Source organism: Setaria italica, chromosome II, assembly GCF_000263155.2.
Source record: "Setaria italica strain Yugu1 chromosome II, Setaria_italica_v2.0, whole genome shotgun sequence".
Lineage (NCBI taxonomy): Eukaryota > Viridiplantae > Streptophyta > Magnoliopsida > Poales > Poaceae > Setaria > Setaria italica.
The window spans coordinates 2,463,823-2,481,951 of NC_028451.1; the positions used below are offsets into that span (position 1 = coordinate 2,463,823).

Sequence of the window (18,129 nt, forward strand, 5' to 3'; positions counted from 1 at the left end):
CAGTATCTAGCAATGGAGTGATTCATGATTGCCCTGCCCCATCAGCACCAACACACGCCCTTGCACAGAACACACCCGTGCCTGCACGGTATGCGGCTCCCAAACAATCTCTCTGCCTGGGGTTTTTGGCTTTCTTTGCAGATGCTTCTGCCGAGAATCCTAACTGTATGTCCATCATTGCGAATGAGGACTAGAGTTTGGTGAGCCTCATGTCTCATGATGGTGCCCTCCATTCTTGTTCTTCAGGAAAAACTTGCCACCTATGCAACTTTTTTAGATTATTAATTTGTTGGAGTTGGAGTCGTGTGGCCAAGATACTAGCGGCTAGTCAGTAGTATACTAGTAGGAGTACTTGCTTGCAACTGCAACCAACCGTCTTGTTGCACTTGCACGTGAGAGGCTGCCATACTAAGGTACAAGCACAATCATGGATCTTCTGTTGGACCTAGTGGTGAACGGTTCAGGCCCAGCGTTAGCCCAACAAAGAGCCATTACGTTTCTATTTAAACAATTTGTTCAAGCTCAAATTTTGCATGCACCTATATAATTATATGTTCTATCCATCCATATTTTTTGTTGAAATTTTCATGCAGGTGACCCTGTCCCGTCATCCCTTGTGACCCTGTCCGCTTCTTGCAGTTTTGCAGCATGTTCGTATAGATTTTTCATCACACACAAATGATTTGCCTATGCCATGGCTCTGAAATTTGAAATGCCTGCCTAATGTCAATACAAATGAATGACCACGAGTCCAGAGATTATCCTTCTCTTTAAGTTGGCATAAATCGTTTTCTTCACTGCATACCTCAGAAGGTCAAAAAGACAAAAACCAAACATGCTTTTCTCTGGTATAAATATTCAGAAAACACGCAGTTAGCAAAACTGTCTCACAAAACAAGAAACAACATTTCCCAGTCATTGAAGAAACCAAGCAGAGTCTCAGGATTATCCCATCACCAGCTAGATGTTTCCTTCCCATTCCACCAGCTTCAGACTTCAGTGAGTCATGTGAGGGGTAGAGACTGATCAAACACAGCGGGCCCATGGGTCCACGGCACCACACAGCAACTGACACTTTGTCAAACCGTGCTTAGTCACTTGCTCCTACCTCTAACCTCCCTTCTTGCTGGATTTAAAGCAAGAAGAACTGCACACAAGTTTGCCAAGAAAAAGAGAGGGACTAACAGCAAGAGGAAGAGTGTGATCTTGAGCCGTCCAGACAACATGGCAGCCTCTGTTATGGCCTATTTGGCTCTGAAACCATCTCGATCTCCATTCTTGGATCGATCGAGGTTCCCAGACGTGAAGTCATCTGCAAGAGCTTCAGCCTTAAAAGTAATGGCCAAGAGAGTAAAGAAGATCCAACTTCTCAGCCTTGCGGTCAGTGCATATACGAAACATGATCTAGTATTTGAAAGACTGAAACTAAACACTGATGTTAACCTGAAGAACCTGACATAGCAACTTTTTTGCCCTTGACGTTGTTCCTTGTTTCACACATCCTTAGAGCCAATCGTAGAATCTTTTAGAATTATCCAAAAAAAATCTGTACTAGTGCCCTGGATGCCATTCTTCATGTAGCACTATCCTGGAATAGAATACTCAATACTCACAAACTTTTTCTTGTTAACATACAGGGCTAGCAGGAGGATTGTTGATGCATCTGGAAGGCCAGCCAAGGTAAGTTCTGTGGTTGCAAGAACAAAAGAGAAAATTAACAGAAAAGGCGTCGCAGACTCGCAGTCACCTAATATTGTTCCAATTTTGATCAGGGGAAGGGCGTCTATCAGTTCGCCAGCAAATACGGGGCAAACGTTGATGGGTACAGGTAAAATTCACCCAGACCAATAACCAACATCACCATATTCTCTATTTAGTCTTACTTTAAACACAACCCTGATGTTAGTGCTAGATAATTACTCGATAAAAAAATAGAGATACAAGATTATACAGATCTGATAAGAAGGGAACTGTACAGTTCAGTAAGAAATAGTCGAATAGTGACCGGAATAGCATTCATAATTCATCTATCGCCTTCGAATTTAACAAGGCTAATTTTTTCCATGCATGTAGCCCAATATATAACCCAGAAGAATGGTCTCCAAGCGGTGACGTTTATGTTGGAGGTATGCGCAGAAAACCCTCCCAAAGTAACAGCATTGAAACACTCACTGCTACTGTACTTCAGAATTTCAGATGTCTCAGTTCTCAAGGCGCTTTTTAAAAATGACCTTCCTTCCTTGATTTATGCAGGAAAGACAGGGTTGTTGCTCTGGGCAATCACTCTTGCTGGAATTTTGCTGGGCGGTGCTCTTCTTGTCTACAATACTAGCGCCTTGGCTTCTTGAAGCCTGGATGCAGAAAATATAATTATGTACCATGCAGTGTCACATAGTTTAGATATATCTTTATCCAGCTATGTCCCTAGAATCTGTAGGAGATGTGAATGAAAAAAACCTTAAAAAGTAATGTGGTTATGTGTTGTCCAATGCGATAATCTGAGGAAATTCAGTAAATGAAAGAGACCCGTAGCTTCAGCTAACAATACCATGCTCCTGTTGATAGTATACCTGAAGAGTTGAAGACAGTCTGAACCAAAATACTAGACCTTAGGTCAAGAAAATAGCTGACACTTATGAAGTTTTACAGATTTGAAACTCGATCCATGAAAGAATAGAACGATTAATTTCCATGCACAAATCTCCCAAGTAATGCTTAGCATTGCATTTCATTCCAGAGTATTACAAAAGAATAAATCGAATTGACATAATTTAGCACTTTCTACATCAGCACAACAAGTGAAAAGAAAAGAAAGAATCAACCCCACTGAAGAAAAAATAATTTCAGTATATTGTTGGGGCAACCATATATGGTTTTACAGTACTGCAGATGGCAGTGCAGCTGAGCACGTTGTTAATTGGACACACACCCTATTCAGTTGATTGAGATCAGCAATTCAAACAGTCTCCGGCACCTCAATTCTGATATCAACTGATTCCCCGTCTGCATCCTGACAGTCTGAATGAGCAGATTCTTCTACTTCTTCGATGCACCGTATATTAGTGGATGCATCAGAGAGCTTCAGTTCAGGTCCTGATAGACCATCAGCAGTTGCAGTTTGCAAATACGCTTGGTGCAACTGCAAAGCATTCTCTAGGTGCCACAGTACTTCACCCATTGATGGCCGGCTCCTCCCCTCATCTGCAAGGCATTTTTCTGCTATCTCACTGAATTGCTTGACAGAGTCCAGCGTGTAATTTCCACCTAATCGAGGATCGATTATGGTCTCAAGCAAGTTCTGTCTTTTCCACTTAAGAGCCCACTCAGGAAGGTTTATCTGATCCCTTGGCAAGGTCGGGTTGATGACTGGCCGAGCGCATAACACTTCAAGCAGCACCACACCAAAAGAGTACACATCTGAACTCTGAGTTAACTGTTGTCTCATAAAGTACTCTGGATCAAGGTAACCAAAACTCCCCTTCACAGCAGTACTAACATGAGTATGATCCAATGGACCATCTTTTGAAATACCAAAATCTGCCATCTTTGCAACAAAATTGTCATCTAGCAAAATATTGGTAGTCTTAACATCCCTGTGAATTATGCCCCTGTCAAGTCCAGTGTGAAGGTAGTAAAGCCCTCTTGCCGCACCAATGCAGATTTCAAGCCTTTGCTTCCATGTCAGAGCAGGAAGGTCACTTCCATAAAGGTGGCTCCTCAAGGTGCCATTTGCCATGTGCTCATAAACTAAGATCATCTCATTTTGTTCATCACAATAGCCAATCAAGGACACGAGGTGCCGGTGTCGCAGCCTTGAGAGCATCTCGATCTCAGTTTCAAATTCCTTCACACCCTGCTGAGATTGTGCATGCCCCCTCTTAATTGCCACTGGGGTGCCATTTTCAGTTTCACCCTTGTAGACTTTGCCAAAACCTCCAATTCCAATCACCAAAGATTCATCAAAGTTCATGGTGGCTGCTTTGATTTCTGCAATACTGAATTGCCTGCCCATCCTGCAGCTACCAAATGTTCCAGTTGTGCGAAGAGTCGGGGAGGCACGAGCATTAGTAGCCATTGGTGTAGCCGGAGGGTTGTCCTTGGTCATGTTAGCTGGAATATTATTCTTCCGTCGCAGATAAAAGCAGAAATAAACAGCACCAGCAATTGAGATAAAAATCACCAAACCAGCAGCAGCACCAATTAGTACCCACTTGGGGCTACGCTTTGGCTTCACCATGCCACCATTCATACCCCCAATTCTAATTGTTGGATGGCCAAGATTTCCATCCCGGCTGACCTTAAAGATTTCCATGCCATTCAAAAGTGCATCACTAGCTGCAGCGCTTGTTGCAGAGGACTCGGAACCCAACTGAACCCAAAGTGTGTCCGAGGAGGCATCATCAAGAAAGTCCTCATGAAAAGCCTTGTTCTTGCCCCCAGCTTTAGCAAACACATCATAGTTCTCTGCAGCAGTCTTGCTATTGATGTAGATCTTGAATTTGCGCTGCTCCGCCTTTTCATACTCAAGCTCACAAAAATGCAGCCGGACCAAGTAATCAAAGCCAGGGTCTACATTGAACCTCCATGACACATTGAACTTCTTATCCACAACAAAAGTCTCCTCCGTTACCCTGGCGGTCTCATAGAGCCTTAGAGGCGCAGAAGTCAAATCATCACTTGACACATAGCTTATGTTGGATGTATTTTTGATGCTATGAGCAGCATTCAGAGAGAATATGTAATGCTCATCCGAATCCCACTTCCTCCATAAGCGAGGATCCTCCTTCCTCTCAATCTTGCCACCTCCCACACACACCCTATACATGGTTTCGATGCCACTGTCCCCAAGGCTGAAAGGGCCTTTCACCCCAACACCACCCACCTTGTTAACCGAATCGAAGACCGAGTTGCCGGGCACAGGCACCACCTCCATGGCATTGATGAAGGCAAATGACCCATCATCAGGAGCAAACTCAACCTCCAGCTTCCCGGAGGTGACATTCAGAAGGTACTCCTTCACAATGACGTTGCTGGTGGAGTTGATCTTGGAGTTCCTCTGGTAGACCTCCCCAGGGACACTGAACTTGGACAGCAGCTTCAGGCCATTCCCCGCGACATCGAAAACAGATTCCTTGGCACTGAGATTGCTGAACAGCTGACTGAAATGGAGCCGAAGGAAGTAGCTTCCGGGGGGCACACTGAACTTGTAGGTGGACGACGCGTTGAAGACGCGGGCAGTCCTGTAGAGATCCTCATAGAAATCATCTCCACCTGAAGCTTTTGGAGCCAGGGCAATGGCTCCTGGTAAGGTGACGGTGAAGTTGCCGCCGTCAGGACGGAAGTCCCCCACCCATGTCCGGCCGTCGACGTCGGTGCTGGAATCCGAGCCGCAGTTGATCAGAAACGGCTTGGATTGTGCTCGGGCGCTATCCAGGATCAAGAACACCGCAAGAATCAGCAGCAGATACCGAAACGATCTCATCTTTGTCCGTAATTTTGAGGGTTAAACCCTAGCAGAATCACCAGGATCTCCCCCAATGCCAAGAATCCGCAACCTGCAAGTGTATCAAATGAGGATTATCCTCTTGGCGAAGAGAGATTGAAGAAGAAATGGGAGAACCGGTATCAATCATGGAAGAACAAGATCAGTAACAGGACTTGAAAAGAAGGTGGTGAAGAACAGAAACAAATAAAAATGTGCTCTGAATCGAACTAGAAGAGTGAATGAAAGCAAGAGATTCCCACTGACCTGACGGATTCTGAAGACGCGTCGTCGATCCCCGCACTGCACGGATTGGGGAGCTTCCTCTCTCGGCAGGAACCAGGATTGAACAAGGGCGCCTGCCGCGGCCGCCGCCACAAGAAGAAGTAGAAGCAGAAACAATGAGGAACCACCAATCCCGCCGCCACACAAGAGTCACAGCGGGGAAACTTAAGAGCGGAGGATTTGCCGACGAGGTTGAGCTCTGCTCAACAAATGGCAGCTCCTTGGCGAGCTTCAGAGTAGTTCAGTTCACACTAGAGAATAGAGATGGACCCGAGAGGGAAGACGAAAACTGATACCGCTACTAATAAAAGCAAGCGATGATTCAGGAGGAGGCCACGCCCACGGTGCGGCGCCGGCAGCAGGCCCGCGGCGCGGCTGTTTGATTGATTAATCGGGGATGGCAGGCGGACAGACAGCGAGGGATATCTGCAAGAAGCGGTGGGCGATCAGAGATCCGCGATTCCGGCGGGTCCGATCGTGCAATCTTCCCACATGAGGTGTGGGCTCCTCTCCTCTGCGCCTGTGTGAAACGAAAGGAGACGATGATGATGATCAGATGAGCTGATGAGGGTGCTGGTAGGCTAGCTGGGCGATGGCCAGGGATTTGATTTTCATCAGCAGCTCGCAGCGTCGGGCTGATTGGTTTGCAGCTGTCCAATGGAGTGAGGAAAAAGGGTTTAAAAAATGGTAGAGCTGGAAAGCGAGGGGCCGGGAGAGCACATGCCGCTGTCTCAGGGGGGAAGGCCTGGACGCGGCGGCGCCGACCGCCGGACGGGGACAAGACGCAAGGTCGCGGACGCTAGCTCCTCTGCTCCAGTGCGATGCAGTCCCGTCGGCAGGTCCCGTGGGTGTCAGTATCACTATCGGCGTTCGGCGGTGATGAGAATCTCGATAATTCAGGAAAATCTGGCGAAGGGAGGGGAGAGGGAGATGCACGGACCTGCACGTACAGGAACAGTGAGGCGTGTGCGCTGTGGAAATGGCATCTGAAGCAAGCAACGGGGCATGGGCGGTTTGTCCTGGGCAGAGGGCTAGCTTTCCGAGGCCGATGCATCCATTCCAGCATGTTGCGTGCGGGTAAACTGGTAATGTTTGGGTCGCAACAGACAAGCGCGGATGCTGTCGCTCTCGTTTGGAGCGCTGGGGGAGAAGCAAGCAAAGCAAAGGTGGCAGGGAAATCCCGCGCGGATGCCATTAGCACCAGTGATTAGAATAACCCAAGATCGGTAAGGTGGAGTCGCCGGCGGACACGGAGCGGCGCGAGGGTTAGGTTACCCGAGGATCGGCAGAGGGAATCTTTTGGGTCTACGGAGTGCCAGTGCCGCTGATGACGCGGCGGCCGGGGGCGATTCATCAGCGGCACTGGCACTGGCAGAGTGGGGCCACCCGTGCGGTGGCGGTGGCTGTGGACCGTGGGTGGACTAGGGGGTGACTGCGTACGTACGCCATGGCTGTGGACTTGTGGCTGGGTGACCACGGAGGGAGGAAGCAGGGAGGAGGGAGCCTCTGCTCCCATTTTTCCTGCGCCGGTGCCTGCGCGTCAACACGACGTACGGCACGAACGCACGGATGAATGCGGTGGGGTAAGCTCAGATGAGATCTCACATCCCAGCTGTGATGCAGCAGCGACGAACCAGCGTGCTGCGTGCTCGCTGCCATTTGCCAAAAGCCAAGGGAACCAGTGAGAGCCCACCAAAAACCAAGCAAGGCTGCCGCCGCCGCGCCTCCGTCAACGAAATCGGTTGGACTTGAACACTTGTTCAATCCCACCATCCAGAAAAGAATGCAATTCTAGAATTAAAAAGGTTATCCAAAAAAGAATGCAACTCTAGCCTGTCATAGTAGCGTGGGTGCACATATTATTTAAGTTATGAGTTGGTGCTAGCTAAGTGCCTATAAAAATTTTCTAGTAACTTCTTGGAGTGAGTTGGTGCTTGAGACTATCTTCCATTTAAAATATTACTGGAGCAGAAGTGCATACGTCATTTTGCTTATTTATTAGTTTGTGTGAAGAATGATAGAGTTGCATTATTTCCCAGAGGGAGTATCTCAAGTCTCAACCAACGAGACATTTGGCTTGAAAAGCATTCTTGCGAAGAAAAATCAGTTTTTTTATATAAAAAAAGCGGTGTAAAGCCACCGTGGACTGCGGGCGGACTAGTGGGTGACCGACTGGCCGCTGAGGCGCTGACCGTGAGGACTGCGCCCGACGCCAAGGACGCACACGGACACGGTGCGGCCGCGGCGGTGCCCGCAGCTCTGGAGTGGACCGGGCCTGTGCGAGCAAGGCTCCGGCATGATTGATCACGTACAGGCCGGGTAATGCGTGTTGGTGTCAGCTTTCTGCTCCATGCATGCATGCATGCATGTTGGTGGCAGCTGCAGGCCCAACCCCTTCCGAAAGATGGCAGCACAGCACAGGCATAAGAGAGAGCAAGAGAGCAACCAACCGAGGAAGCATGCGTTAGCGATGGAGCTATTTCCATTTGGATGGGCATGCATCAGGTCGTCAACAGTCAACACCTATATCCAAAAACGATGGCGAGATTTCAGATCGCCAAGAGTTTTCCAATGTCATCAGTCCAATGTCTTCTTCTGAACGTCGTTTACCTCTCCGTCACCGTAGTTGAGCCATGTGGCAGGAGAAGAGGTCTTCGAGGGATCAAATCAAACAAATAACCCCATGGCGTGACAAGAGAGAGTAAACGAGCGTTGAACCCCGCCTGCAGACGCTTGACATTTGGAGCACAAATGGGTTTACTTTCAACTTGGGGGTTCTGAACGTGCTGTTTTAATGATCAAGGCAGCAGCAGCCGCACTGAAACTGTGCACCTGGCCTGCTAGCAAGAACTGCATCAAGGATAAGTTTCAGAGAAAGTCACCACAAGCTTGGGATAGCTGTCACAAGTTTCAGAGTAGTACTTGGATTTGATGCAAGATGAAGCTAACAGAGTACACTAAGATAGGATTTAGTTTTTACCAAGGAAAGTCATTGTAATATCTCCACACGTGTGATCAAGGAAACGCAGCTGCCAACACACAAAGTACAAAACCTGCAGTCGATACCACAAAAGCGCTCAGCAAATTGACATCCAGAGTTTCGAGACCAAAACATTGCACGATCGAGTTCTTACCAGTGCTGTCAGTAACACCAGCACGTAGCCCCGAGGATAACGGCAGTAACACGAGCCAGCCAGCCGTAAACCAAGTGACAAGCAAGCAAAACAAACGCAAGCAGGTTGGAGCCGCGCGCAGGGACCTCCGGCGCAACAGAGTAAACAACTCGGCCGTCTCGCCAATGGACGCGCGTGCGGACAGCCGCCCTCCTCCCTTTCGTCTCCCCGCGCCCGTCGTCTTCCTCCGCGTCCCTTTCGCCTCGACTAGACATCCACGGCGCGCACCAAATACGTACATATATATGGAGCGAAAGCTCACCTCAGCTGCAGGCTAGCAGTTGGTACCCGGACAAGATTCCTCATCAGAAGGCTCTTCTTCTTCTTCTTCTTCCTTCTTCTTCTTCTTCTTCCTGTTCAGGCAGGGTCGTCGTCGTCCTTCTCTTTCGAGTGTCAAAGCAGGAGTAGTGTTGTTGAGGATGCAGCGGCACACGGGGCGGGACATGTGGGACGTGGAGGAGTGCCAGAGCCCGCGCATGGGCAGCGTCATCCTCGGCGTCGACGGCGGCGCCAGCAACACCGTCTGCGTCTGCATCCCCGCCGCCATGCCATTCAACGACCCGCTCCCCGTCCTCTCCCGCACCGTCGCAGGCTGCTCCAACCACAACTCCGTCGGAGGTAACACCATCTGCACTCACTCACTGATCATCAGTGATCAAGTAAACAATTCTGTGGAAGTTTCTTTGTTGGTTAAAAAAGATGCACAAGTAGTAAAAAAAGTTGCTGTTTCCTTTTTCTTGTTCGGATTGGTCAGAGGACAGGGCAAGGGAGACCTTGGAGAGAGTGATGTCACAGGCGCTGCTCAAGGCGCGCCGAAGACGATCAAACGTCTGCGCCGTCTGTTTGGCCGTAGCAGGCGTCAACCATCCAATCGATCAGGAGAGAATGCTGGATTGGCTCAGGTCTGTCCACGTCCAACATAACCAATTCAGTCAGTTGTCAGCTGAAAACTGCAGTCTCGCTTCAGTAGTAAAACTCTGAAACTGAATGTAACCAAACACCTCTCTTTTTTATTTCAGGGAGATTTTTCCAAGCCATGTCAAGCTATTTGTCGAGAACGACGCGGTGGCAGCATTAGCAAGTGGAACCATGGGCAAGCTCCACGGATGTGTGCTGATTGCAGGGACAGGGACGATAGCTTATGGGTTCACCAGTGATGGCAGGGAAGCCCGAGCAGCAGGTGCAGGGCCGGTTCTAGGTGACTGGGGCAGGTGAGTGAAGAGGATTATGTTTTCTAATGTATGACAGTAACATTTACAAGAGAACTGAATTGGTTTGTGGAAGCGGATTCTTGTCTATCTACTCTGTCTCTGTGTGGCTGCTATTGGTGAATTTGTTTGACCTGTTTATGTGGCATATTCATATGCAGTGGGTATGGGATTTCTGCACAGGCAATGACAGCAGTGGTCAGAGCTTATGATGGCAGGGGTCCTGAAACGGTGCTTACGAACAACATCCTCGACTTTCTTGGGCTAGCATCACCAGACGAATTGATAGGGTAATCCAATTCTGCTTAGTGGATCTATCAGTTTCAGTTCATGTAGAAGGAGCACATTTCGTCAGTAGCATAGTTTGTTCAGTAAATTGACATGGGTCAACTTAAACTAAGGCAATTTGCAGTAGTTCGGATAACAGACCTACACACTGCCTGAATTACATTATCTATATATGGGGTAGTTTCAAAAGATGAATTAATAGGTTAATTTATTTTGACTACTTACTGGTCCTACTTTAGGTAAAGGAGCATATTCATAAACAAGTGAGGTGATTCAGTAGCTTTAGGTTTGGTCAAGTCAACAAAAACATAGCGTCTGTGTTACAAAGCATAAATGACAACTTCTACTTACCTTTTCATTCTTCCAATAACAGATGGACATACGAAGACCAATCATGGGCCCGCATTGCTGACCTTCTTCCGGTTGTGGTAGAATCTGCTGAGAGTGGTGATGAGGTGGCAAACAAGATCCTACATAATTCAGTTGGTGAACTAGCTTCCAGTGTCAAGGCTGTAGTGCAAAGGCTTCAACTTGGCGGTGAAGGTAACACACCAGTCCTCTCTGATTTTGTCCCTGAATACATGTACAACATACATACATTAATTTATCTCTGGTAGAAAAAAAGTGACTTTTTGTAAAGAAAGCAGTGGTCATATAAAACTAAACAAGACCCTCAAACTTGCATTTAGCCATTTATGAGACTACTTCATGGAAGAATTTCTTAATATGTTTCTCCGTCGCAGATGGCAAACATCCATTTCCACTTGTTATGGTTGGTAAAGTCCTTGAGGCAAACAAGAGGTGGGACATTGGGAAAGAAGTGATAGATTGTGTTACCAAGAATTACCCAGGTGCCTATCCAATACACCCCAAGGTGAGCAGAATCTAAGAAACATTCTTCAGATTATGCCATCTTCAACAACTAAGTACCTGAACACTGGAAGAAATATCAAATATGTAGGATTAGATTTTATTGGCATGAGGAAGCATAATTGAGCTGTGCATATGGCTATACGCTTGAAAATATCAAATAAACACAGTTTAAAAACTGACACATCTTCAAATCCTACTACTAAATTTTCTAAATTAATACTCATGAACTTAAATCTGATTGTACCTGCAGGTGGAACCAGCAGTTGGTGCAGCATTATTAGCATGGAATGCTATAGCAAGCGAATTAGATGGTGATATTAGAAATGTTCAATAATGAAACCTTCTATACATTATTGTATATTATGTTAGCGTCAAATCTTCAGCCTTTTTTTTTTCGCTGTAACAGATTGCTTGAAAAGGTTGTAATCTTGTCAAAAAACAAAAGGTTTACCAAGAAATTTGGTTTAATGGAAGTTTCTCCGCAAAAGGAGAGTAAAAGGAAGAAAGCATTTGTGCTTATGTGAGACTTTGCTCCTGTATATTTTGACAGTCACCAAAACTGTTATAGCAAGCAAAGCATGCACAGAAACATAGATGCTCTAGAAGATAGCAGTAAGCAAAGCTACCACACTTACCACAGTTTCAGTCACCTATTGCTCATGCAAACAACTAAGCAATGGCCATAGCAGCTGTAGCAGTCAGCCATGCATACATCGCTCAGATGCTCAATCACCATGGAATTTCAATAACTTTTTGAAAAACAAATGGAATTTTTATCGTAAATTTGGATCAAGCCTGTTGAGATAACTCTGTATCCAAAATAAATTTATTGGCCCTGCAAAGATTTGATTCCTTGAAAGTGAACACATGTAGTACATAAGAATATTCTGTACATGCTCATAAGATTATTAGTACAAACCAGGGCTACAAAATTTATAAGATTTATAATCTAGTAAAGATATCTTGAAGTAGTGAATGCTTACAATATGACTATGGCTTGTATACAAGCAAAATCATTACTATACAGGCTTCTGACAAAAACGCTATCACCCTCGCAGATTGTGAACTATCATAATTTATACATTAGGATGTGTATCACTTCCTATATACACCATCAAGGACGTGAATCTACCAAATCGTCTGCGGAGTGAGCAGTGAAAGTACAGCTGCATCCATACAAAATGATGTTTAGTCAAGCTCATCACTACAATCTAGAAATATATTGCAGTGCAATTGCATTGACGTTCATACCCTAAGGTTTCAAAATTCAGTCCAATGGACCACATCAACTTCTTTGTGGCTGCAGATTTGCAGAGCCAATTTAGCCATGGATCGATCTCATAGTCTTGTGACTGTATGCTGTTCCTCAATGAAATCAATACCTCCACTGGCCCTTAAGCTACTCTCAACTAATACTGGACCTTAATTTTCTGTAAAATGACAAAGGTTAATCAGCTGTAAGCACCAATAAGGCAATAACCATTAAATGCGCTTGATAAAAAAATTGTTCTAATGGAAACGTAAAAATTCAATAAAGCATAGTGTTGAAGTTTTCTAGGGTGAGAGTCATACATGCACACACATTCTGTGACAAATATGTATTCCTGATGGAGGATTCCAATAAGGAGATGTTAATACAATGTGTACTAAGGTGGTTATGATTAACTACTTCTGTTGTCCTCTAATATAAGTTATGTAGTCATGATCTGATATGAAGAAATGGAATCAATATAATTTGTGATGGACGGTTAGCAAAAGAAGAGTTACAAAGTCACGATGAGAAATGAAATAATAGGAGTTAACATCACAATAATTTTGTAATGAAGATTTAGCAATTTTAGAAATTCAACCAACTGGGTGGGAGCCTTGCTTCTATGAAACATACAGCTTGAAGGTATTCATATATGACTGATAAACAAAGTGCCAACTCACATAGCTGTTCCAAGTTATGTTGTGTCTTCTGATTCCTCTTTTTGTCTGCTTCTTATGCCTGCAACAAGCTTGCATGTCTTCAAGAAAGCATCCAATAGCTGCACACACAGCATTAGTTACGAATCGCTCTTCTGGCTATCAATGAATCATCATAAGAGACCATGTACAAGCGTCTTTTATGAACAGAAAAAATCCTATTGTGATCTCTCAAGTATAATAGATAAAATACAAAAGAAAGCACAGGACTTTAAAAGAAGCACCAGTTCAAGGTTTAGAATGATGAAGAGCTATATAAGATAGGAAAAGGTAACATTGGGCACTTGAGATAGTTACCACAGGATGATGCTGAAAAACAGGAGAGTAGTGCTCAAGAGTTACATATATCTTTTGAACAAGGCTTAAGAGTGCATTGACCTTATTTCCCAAAATATCGACCTGAATAAAACAGAAAAAAACATTTAAAGAAGTTGCAACATGGATTTGGAATGCATGTTTTGTTGTTCAAATAGAAGCGTACACAAACAAAAACCTAACATGAATAAATACTAAAGCAGAAGGGGTTCATATCAGCAGTGACTAACTTGAATGCTACCGTATCAGAAACGTCTAACTAACAATTTCTTGCTTATCAGTCAGTAATCCTAAGCTCATTAAAAGTATAAAGAACGAAACATTCTGAATAAATATCTATGATAATTGCTTTATAATGTGAACAAAATGTCTAACAGGAGAAATGAAAAAGGATCAGAAGGGACCAAATCAATTCTATGCATCTTAGCAGAACACGAATTGATCTGCCATGTTTTTAAGAATAAAAAGAGCTGAGAGTATTCTCTCTTGCTCAAACTTGATTGCCTACACTCCTAACTCCTAGCTAATAAATGCAGTTATTTGACACATGAATGAGCATGAGCCTTCAATAAAGATCCTTGAATGTTTGTGTGCATAATTGCAACAGAGAGAAATCACTCTGTGCAGAACTGTAAGTGAACAATCAAAGAAGTATCTCATTTGAGTATATTTGAAAACATACCTCAGATTCAGCTTTTCGGAGCTCAGAACGTCTTGTGTCAAGCATTTGCTTGTACCATAGACCTTTCTTTGTCAGTACGATGGCCTGTTGTACCATATGGTTGCATCGATCATTCAGATTTTCTGTCCTGAATTTAGCAACACACTTATCAGTTTGTGCTAGCATCAATGTGTATGGATTACTCCACAAAAAAAATTACTTTTGACTATATATGGAAGAAATATCATGTTACAAATTATAGTCATAGTAAGGATTTTTGCAGGCATTATTTTGCATCGAACTTTCAACGAACAATAAGTGCTGTTAGGTTAAAAAAATCATTAATCATGTCACACAATCATGAACAAAACATGCTGAAATCTGTTGCTTTGTGTTCTGAAAGAACTGAGTGCTAAACTCTGAGAGAGAGAGAAGATAGATGCACATACTTTTTGTCATTTCCTTTTATATCTTCTGACATTTTATGTTCAATCTCCACAAATTCTTTTGACAAATCCATGATTGATACCATAATGCAGTCTAGCTGCTTTTCTTGCTCTCTTTTACCTAGGATATCACTATAATCCAATTTTTTTGTTTCAACTTCTTTTAAGGTGGTTGAGGCAATCTCTAAAGTCTGATTCAGGTTAATGAGCTCCTCATACGGCATATCCTGATCAGAAATCTCATATGGTCTTTGTGGCGCCACATGAGTCTCCATCTCAATGTCACGGAGTACCATTTCCTCACTCTCTTGCTTGGTTAGCTCTAGATCTTGCTGATTATTTTGGACGAAATGCTCTTTTTCTAGTATTGACAATTTTTCCTTTAACTTCTGGTTTTCTTCATTAGATAAAGACAACGCCTTGTCCTTTTCTGAGAGTGCAGCTTCAAGTGAGGACAGCTTTGCATGAAAATTTTGAGCAGTATCTTCCAAGATGTTCCTATGACTATCAACCAATTTTCTTGTAACAGTTTGGTAAATTTCATCTCTGATAGTGCTTTCGACATAAAGATCCTCATACTCTTCTTTAATGTTGCTGACTTGCCTCAAAAGTTGTTTTTCTAGAGAATATTGAAGTGACATTTTCCTACTGGCATCAGATATCTGGCATGATAATTCCTGAACATTCTTCGTCTTCTCTGCAAGCAAACATCGAAGATGCTGGTTGTCACGGTACAGCGAATCAATTCTACTATTCAATCTGCTCCTTTCATCAAGTGCATCACTAGCACTGCAGATTGTAGGTGCTGCCATTCCATTGGACATGATTTGGTCAAATCTTAAAATGATCTCAGGGAATTTCTTCCGTAAGGGCTCGAATTCTACATCATACTTAAGAGCCAATGACCATTTCTCTCGTTTGAATTTGAACAGCTCTTCTGTTTTCTCTTGCAAATCCAACTCATGCAGCCTTCTTAATTTACTGATCTCAGATCTGAAGTAGTTAAGCATTTCTTGTCTAGGCATACCCTTCAGATGTCGGAAGTCAGATTTTTCTGAAATAACTTCACTGAGAGATATAGATTTCTGTGTTGCAGAATTCTTGTTTTGCTCAGAGGAAGATAGGGAGTGATCCTGATGTGTTATCTTTCTGAAAAAGCTGAACTTCCATCTGTCGCTCCAGTTACCCAAACTTTCATGCCTACAAAGGGGAATGTGGGGTTCTTCTTCTGAAGGTAATAGTATATCAGAAATAGCAATCAGGTCTTCACGGATGGAAGCACACTGAGCCACAGTTTCCTGCCAATTTTTTCTTAGACTATTCACTATGGAACTTTGTTCATGCAACCTCCTCCCTAGCTCATCCTGAAGGCCTCTAATGCAGTCTCCAATAATAATGCGAATAACCTCTAGCTGTAATTCATGCTCCCACTGAAGATCATGGATTGAAGCATTGACCAATGTGAGCATCTCTCTAATTTGTTGGAAAACTACAACCAACAGCACCTTCAAGCTGTTGAATCCCTCATCTATCTCAGTCAACTTCCCGACATGGCATGCCGTAGAGCATGAACTGTTTGCATCATATTTGTGGGCCAAGTCATAGCTTTTGAAGACCCGTATATCCTCGGTGAGCTTATTAAGCTGCTGATCAACTTCTAGTTTCATCAAATCTAAGTATTCTGTATAAGTAACTTCAACATTTGCATCCAGAAGGTGTTGATGCAACCTTGACACTACAGTTGCAAATGGTTCGAAGTTGTTTGCATTATTAGATGGTGCAGTTGTATCCTTGAACTTGATAAAACCATAATTAAGCTCTGCAGAAGAAATCCTAGTGTCAGGGAGAGGCTCGTTGAACAAGGACAGGCCATTCTGAGCAGTGCACCATGTTTGGTCAATGGTGGTAGTTCTAGTCAATCTACCAAGAAATGGGTCCATTCTTTCATCCAGAACCTGCAATATATGTTGTATAAGATAAGGCAGTTGATGGCAAACTCAGAACACCAACTAGTTGCTGCAGTAGGAATTTAGAGTTGATGCAAATAAACTCGATGGCTTTCATTAAAACAAGGGATACTTAATTTCATAGGAAATGAGACTAGTATCGTAACCATGCAAGTTTCTATCTTGGTTAAAAATTTAGTTCCTGATGGTACATATACAGTAGATCTGCCAGAGGCAATTTGCAACTAACAATGCAAAGGGAAAGAAGTACCCATAACCAATGTTATCCACACAATAATTCTCAGAAAGTCAAATGGGCTTAGAGAAACGTCGATGATGCCTCAAGCCGATCTTAACAAGATGCAGGTGTCAGATAGGCATGTTACCACCCCCTAACATGTCCTATGAGATACTTATGTAAACAAAAACAAGAAGACCTCATTTATGCTACTTGCTTCAGCATAACACCCAAAATGTACAGCTCAATGCTGAATGTTTAAGCGACATAGAATACTAGTTGTTCAAATGCATCACTGTTCTCAAATATATTAACCCGTAGCATCAATCCTTTGGTTATCAAACACCAAATCCGTTACTATACTATCCAGTATCCAGTAAAAAATTACGCAAGGCAGACGAGCTCTGGTGAAGGATGCGAAGTAATACCCAAACAGTGACAGTAGCAGGACGGGAACAGGTAGTACTATTGACAACTGTTCCATTCCTCTCACCGTTTCACTCAGCCACACCAACAACCAGCTGCGGTAAAAAAAATTTCCGGAGTAACCAACAGCAGCGAACTGCTGGACACTGCAAGGTGAGCCCTGAGCAGAGCAATTCACCCCCCTACCAAAAAGCAGAGCACGCACAGAAGCTGTGAAGCCACTGGATTCGCGCATCTACTTCGATTCTCCCAAGAGCGGCAAAACCCTAGCAAAAACACCCGCGAAGCGTCCCCAACTGCAGCCACGAACCACCGCATGGCACCGTCGAACAATCCCCGCCCCCGAACCGCACCAACCAATTCGAGCATCACAAGCCCCCAGAACGGCAGAAGCAGAACCACCACATAAAATCCGAACACACGAGCGCGGCCGCGCCGGAGTCACTTACAGGCTGGATCCGCGCCATTGGAAGGAGCCGGAGCGGCCGCTTCAGCAACCCCGGGCTCTCAGTTATCCCCCGCCCTCCGCGGGTGGTCGGCACTGCTCCCCGCTAGGGCTTTCCGGCCTGAGGATAAAAGGCGGCAGCAGGAGATGAGGAGGGGTGGCGGTGAATCGAAGCCCGGCTGTAACGAATTGGTTTTCTGTGGATTTGATCGGTGATCGCGACGAGGAAGACGACGACGCGGCCGCTCGCGCTCACTCGCGGCCAAAGCGAGAGGAGGAAACAGAGGAACGGGTCGCCACTCGCCACCACCTCACCGCGGAGGGTAAAAATGGCATCGGGTCGGGGCGCGGAGTAACGGGCCGGCCACGTAGGCG

The 18,129-nt window shown here is 44.8% G+C and overlaps 4 protein-coding genes and 1 long non-coding RNA gene across 5 annotated transcripts; 2 read left to right on the forward strand and 3 right to left on the reverse strand.

Moving 5' to 3' along the window:
• The first annotated feature begins 1,224 nt into the window (after positions 1–1,224).
• LOC101785722 (photosystem II 10 kDa polypeptide, chloroplastic) lies at positions 1,225–2,348 on the forward strand. Its single transcript, XM_012843535.1, has 5 exons — positions 1,225–1,380; positions 1,582–1,680; positions 1,773–1,828; positions 2,074–2,126; positions 2,254–2,348. Exons 1-5 carry the CDS (start codon positions 1,225–1,227, stop codon positions 2,346–2,348), a joined length of 459 nt encoding a protein of 152 aa, XP_012698989.1.
• A 338-nt stretch (positions 2,349–2,686) lies between these two features.
• Positions 2,687–6,913, reverse strand: LOC101786249 (probable receptor-like protein kinase At1g30570). Its single transcript, XM_004955386.3, has 2 exons — positions 5,750–6,913; positions 2,687–5,555 (listed from the first exon to the last, which is right to left on the reverse strand). The coding sequence occupies exon 2, from the start codon at positions 5,480–5,482 to the stop codon at positions 2,957–2,959; it is 2,526 nt and encodes an 841-aa protein (XP_004955443.1). The 5' UTR covers positions 5,483–5,555; positions 5,750–6,913; the 3' UTR covers positions 2,687–2,956.
• Positions 6,914–8,223: 1,310 nt separating this feature from the next.
• On the reverse strand, positions 8,224–9,042 carry LOC111256311. Its single transcript, XR_002676374.1, has 3 exons — positions 8,902–9,042; positions 8,748–8,820; positions 8,224–8,617 (listed from the first exon to the last, which is right to left on the reverse strand). It is a non-coding gene; the product is annotated as an uncharacterized LOC111256311 (long non-coding RNA).
• LOC101753317 (N-acetyl-D-glucosamine kinase) lies at positions 8,948–11,804 on the forward strand. The gene is made up of 7 exons (XM_004955390.3): positions 8,948–9,558; positions 9,695–9,842; positions 9,960–10,151; positions 10,310–10,438; positions 10,810–10,979; positions 11,180–11,310; positions 11,560–11,804. Exons 1-7 carry the CDS (start codon positions 9,360–9,362, stop codon positions 11,641–11,643), a joined length of 1,053 nt encoding a protein of 350 aa, XP_004955447.1. The 5' UTR covers positions 8,948–9,359; the 3' UTR covers positions 11,644–11,804.
• Positions 11,805–12,158: 354 nt separating this feature from the next.
• On the reverse strand, positions 12,159–18,061 carry LOC101753728 (WPP domain-associated protein). The gene is made up of 7 exons (XM_012843789.2): positions 17,759–18,061; positions 14,703–16,654; positions 14,275–14,401; positions 13,575–13,676; positions 13,242–13,339; positions 12,561–12,739; positions 12,159–12,475 (listed from the first exon to the last, which is right to left on the reverse strand). The coding sequence occupies exons 1-5, from the start codon at positions 17,774–17,776 to the stop codon at positions 13,256–13,258; spliced, it is 2,283 nt and encodes a 760-aa protein (XP_012699243.1). The 5' UTR covers positions 17,777–18,061; the 3' UTR covers positions 12,159–12,475; positions 12,561–12,739; positions 13,242–13,255.
• Between the last annotated feature and the right edge of the window lie 68 nt (positions 18,062–18,129).

What these genes read in the sequence shown, in the direction of transcription:
- LOC101785722 (XM_012843535.1), top strand. Translation starts at nt 1,225, where the DNA reads ATGGCAGCCTCTGTTATGGCCTATTTGGCTCTGAAACCATCTCGATCT. An exon ending in CATCTGGAAGGCCAGCCAAG is followed by an intron (nt 1,681 to 1,772) that starts GTAAGTTCTGTG and finishes AATTTTGATCAG; the next exon opens with GGGAAGGGCGTCTATCAGTT. An exon ending in CGGTGACGTTTATGTTGGAG is followed by an intron (nt 2,127 to 2,253) that starts GTATGCGCAGAA and finishes TGATTTATGCAG; the next exon opens with GAAAGACAGGGTTGTTGCTC.
- LOC101786249 (XM_004955386.3), bottom strand. Translation starts at nt 5,482, where the DNA reads ATGAGATCGTTTCGGTATCTGCTGCTGATTCTTGCGGTGTTCTTGATC.
- LOC101753317 (XM_004955390.3), top strand. Translation starts at nt 9,360, where the DNA reads ATGCAGCGGCACACGGGGCGGGACATGTGGGACGTGGAGGAGTGCCAG. An exon ending in GTTCTAGGTGACTGGGGCAG is followed by an intron (nt 10,152 to 10,309) that starts GTGAGTGAAGAG and finishes ATTCATATGCAG; the next exon opens with TGGGTATGGGATTTCTGCAC. An exon ending in CCTATCCAATACACCCCAAG is followed by an intron (nt 11,311 to 11,559) that starts GTGAGCAGAATC and finishes TTGTACCTGCAG; the next exon opens with GTGGAACCAGCAGTTGGTGC.
- LOC101753728 (XM_012843789.2), bottom strand. An exon ending in TCCGAAAAGCTGAATCTGAG is followed by an intron (nt 13,677 to 14,274) that starts GTATGTTTTCAA and finishes TGTTTTATTCAG; the next exon opens with GTCGATATTTTGGGAAATAA. An exon ending in TTTTTCAGCATCATCCTGTG is followed by an intron (nt 13,340 to 13,574) that starts GTAACTATCTCA and finishes CTGTGTGTGCAG; the next exon opens with CTATTGGATGCTTTCTTGAA.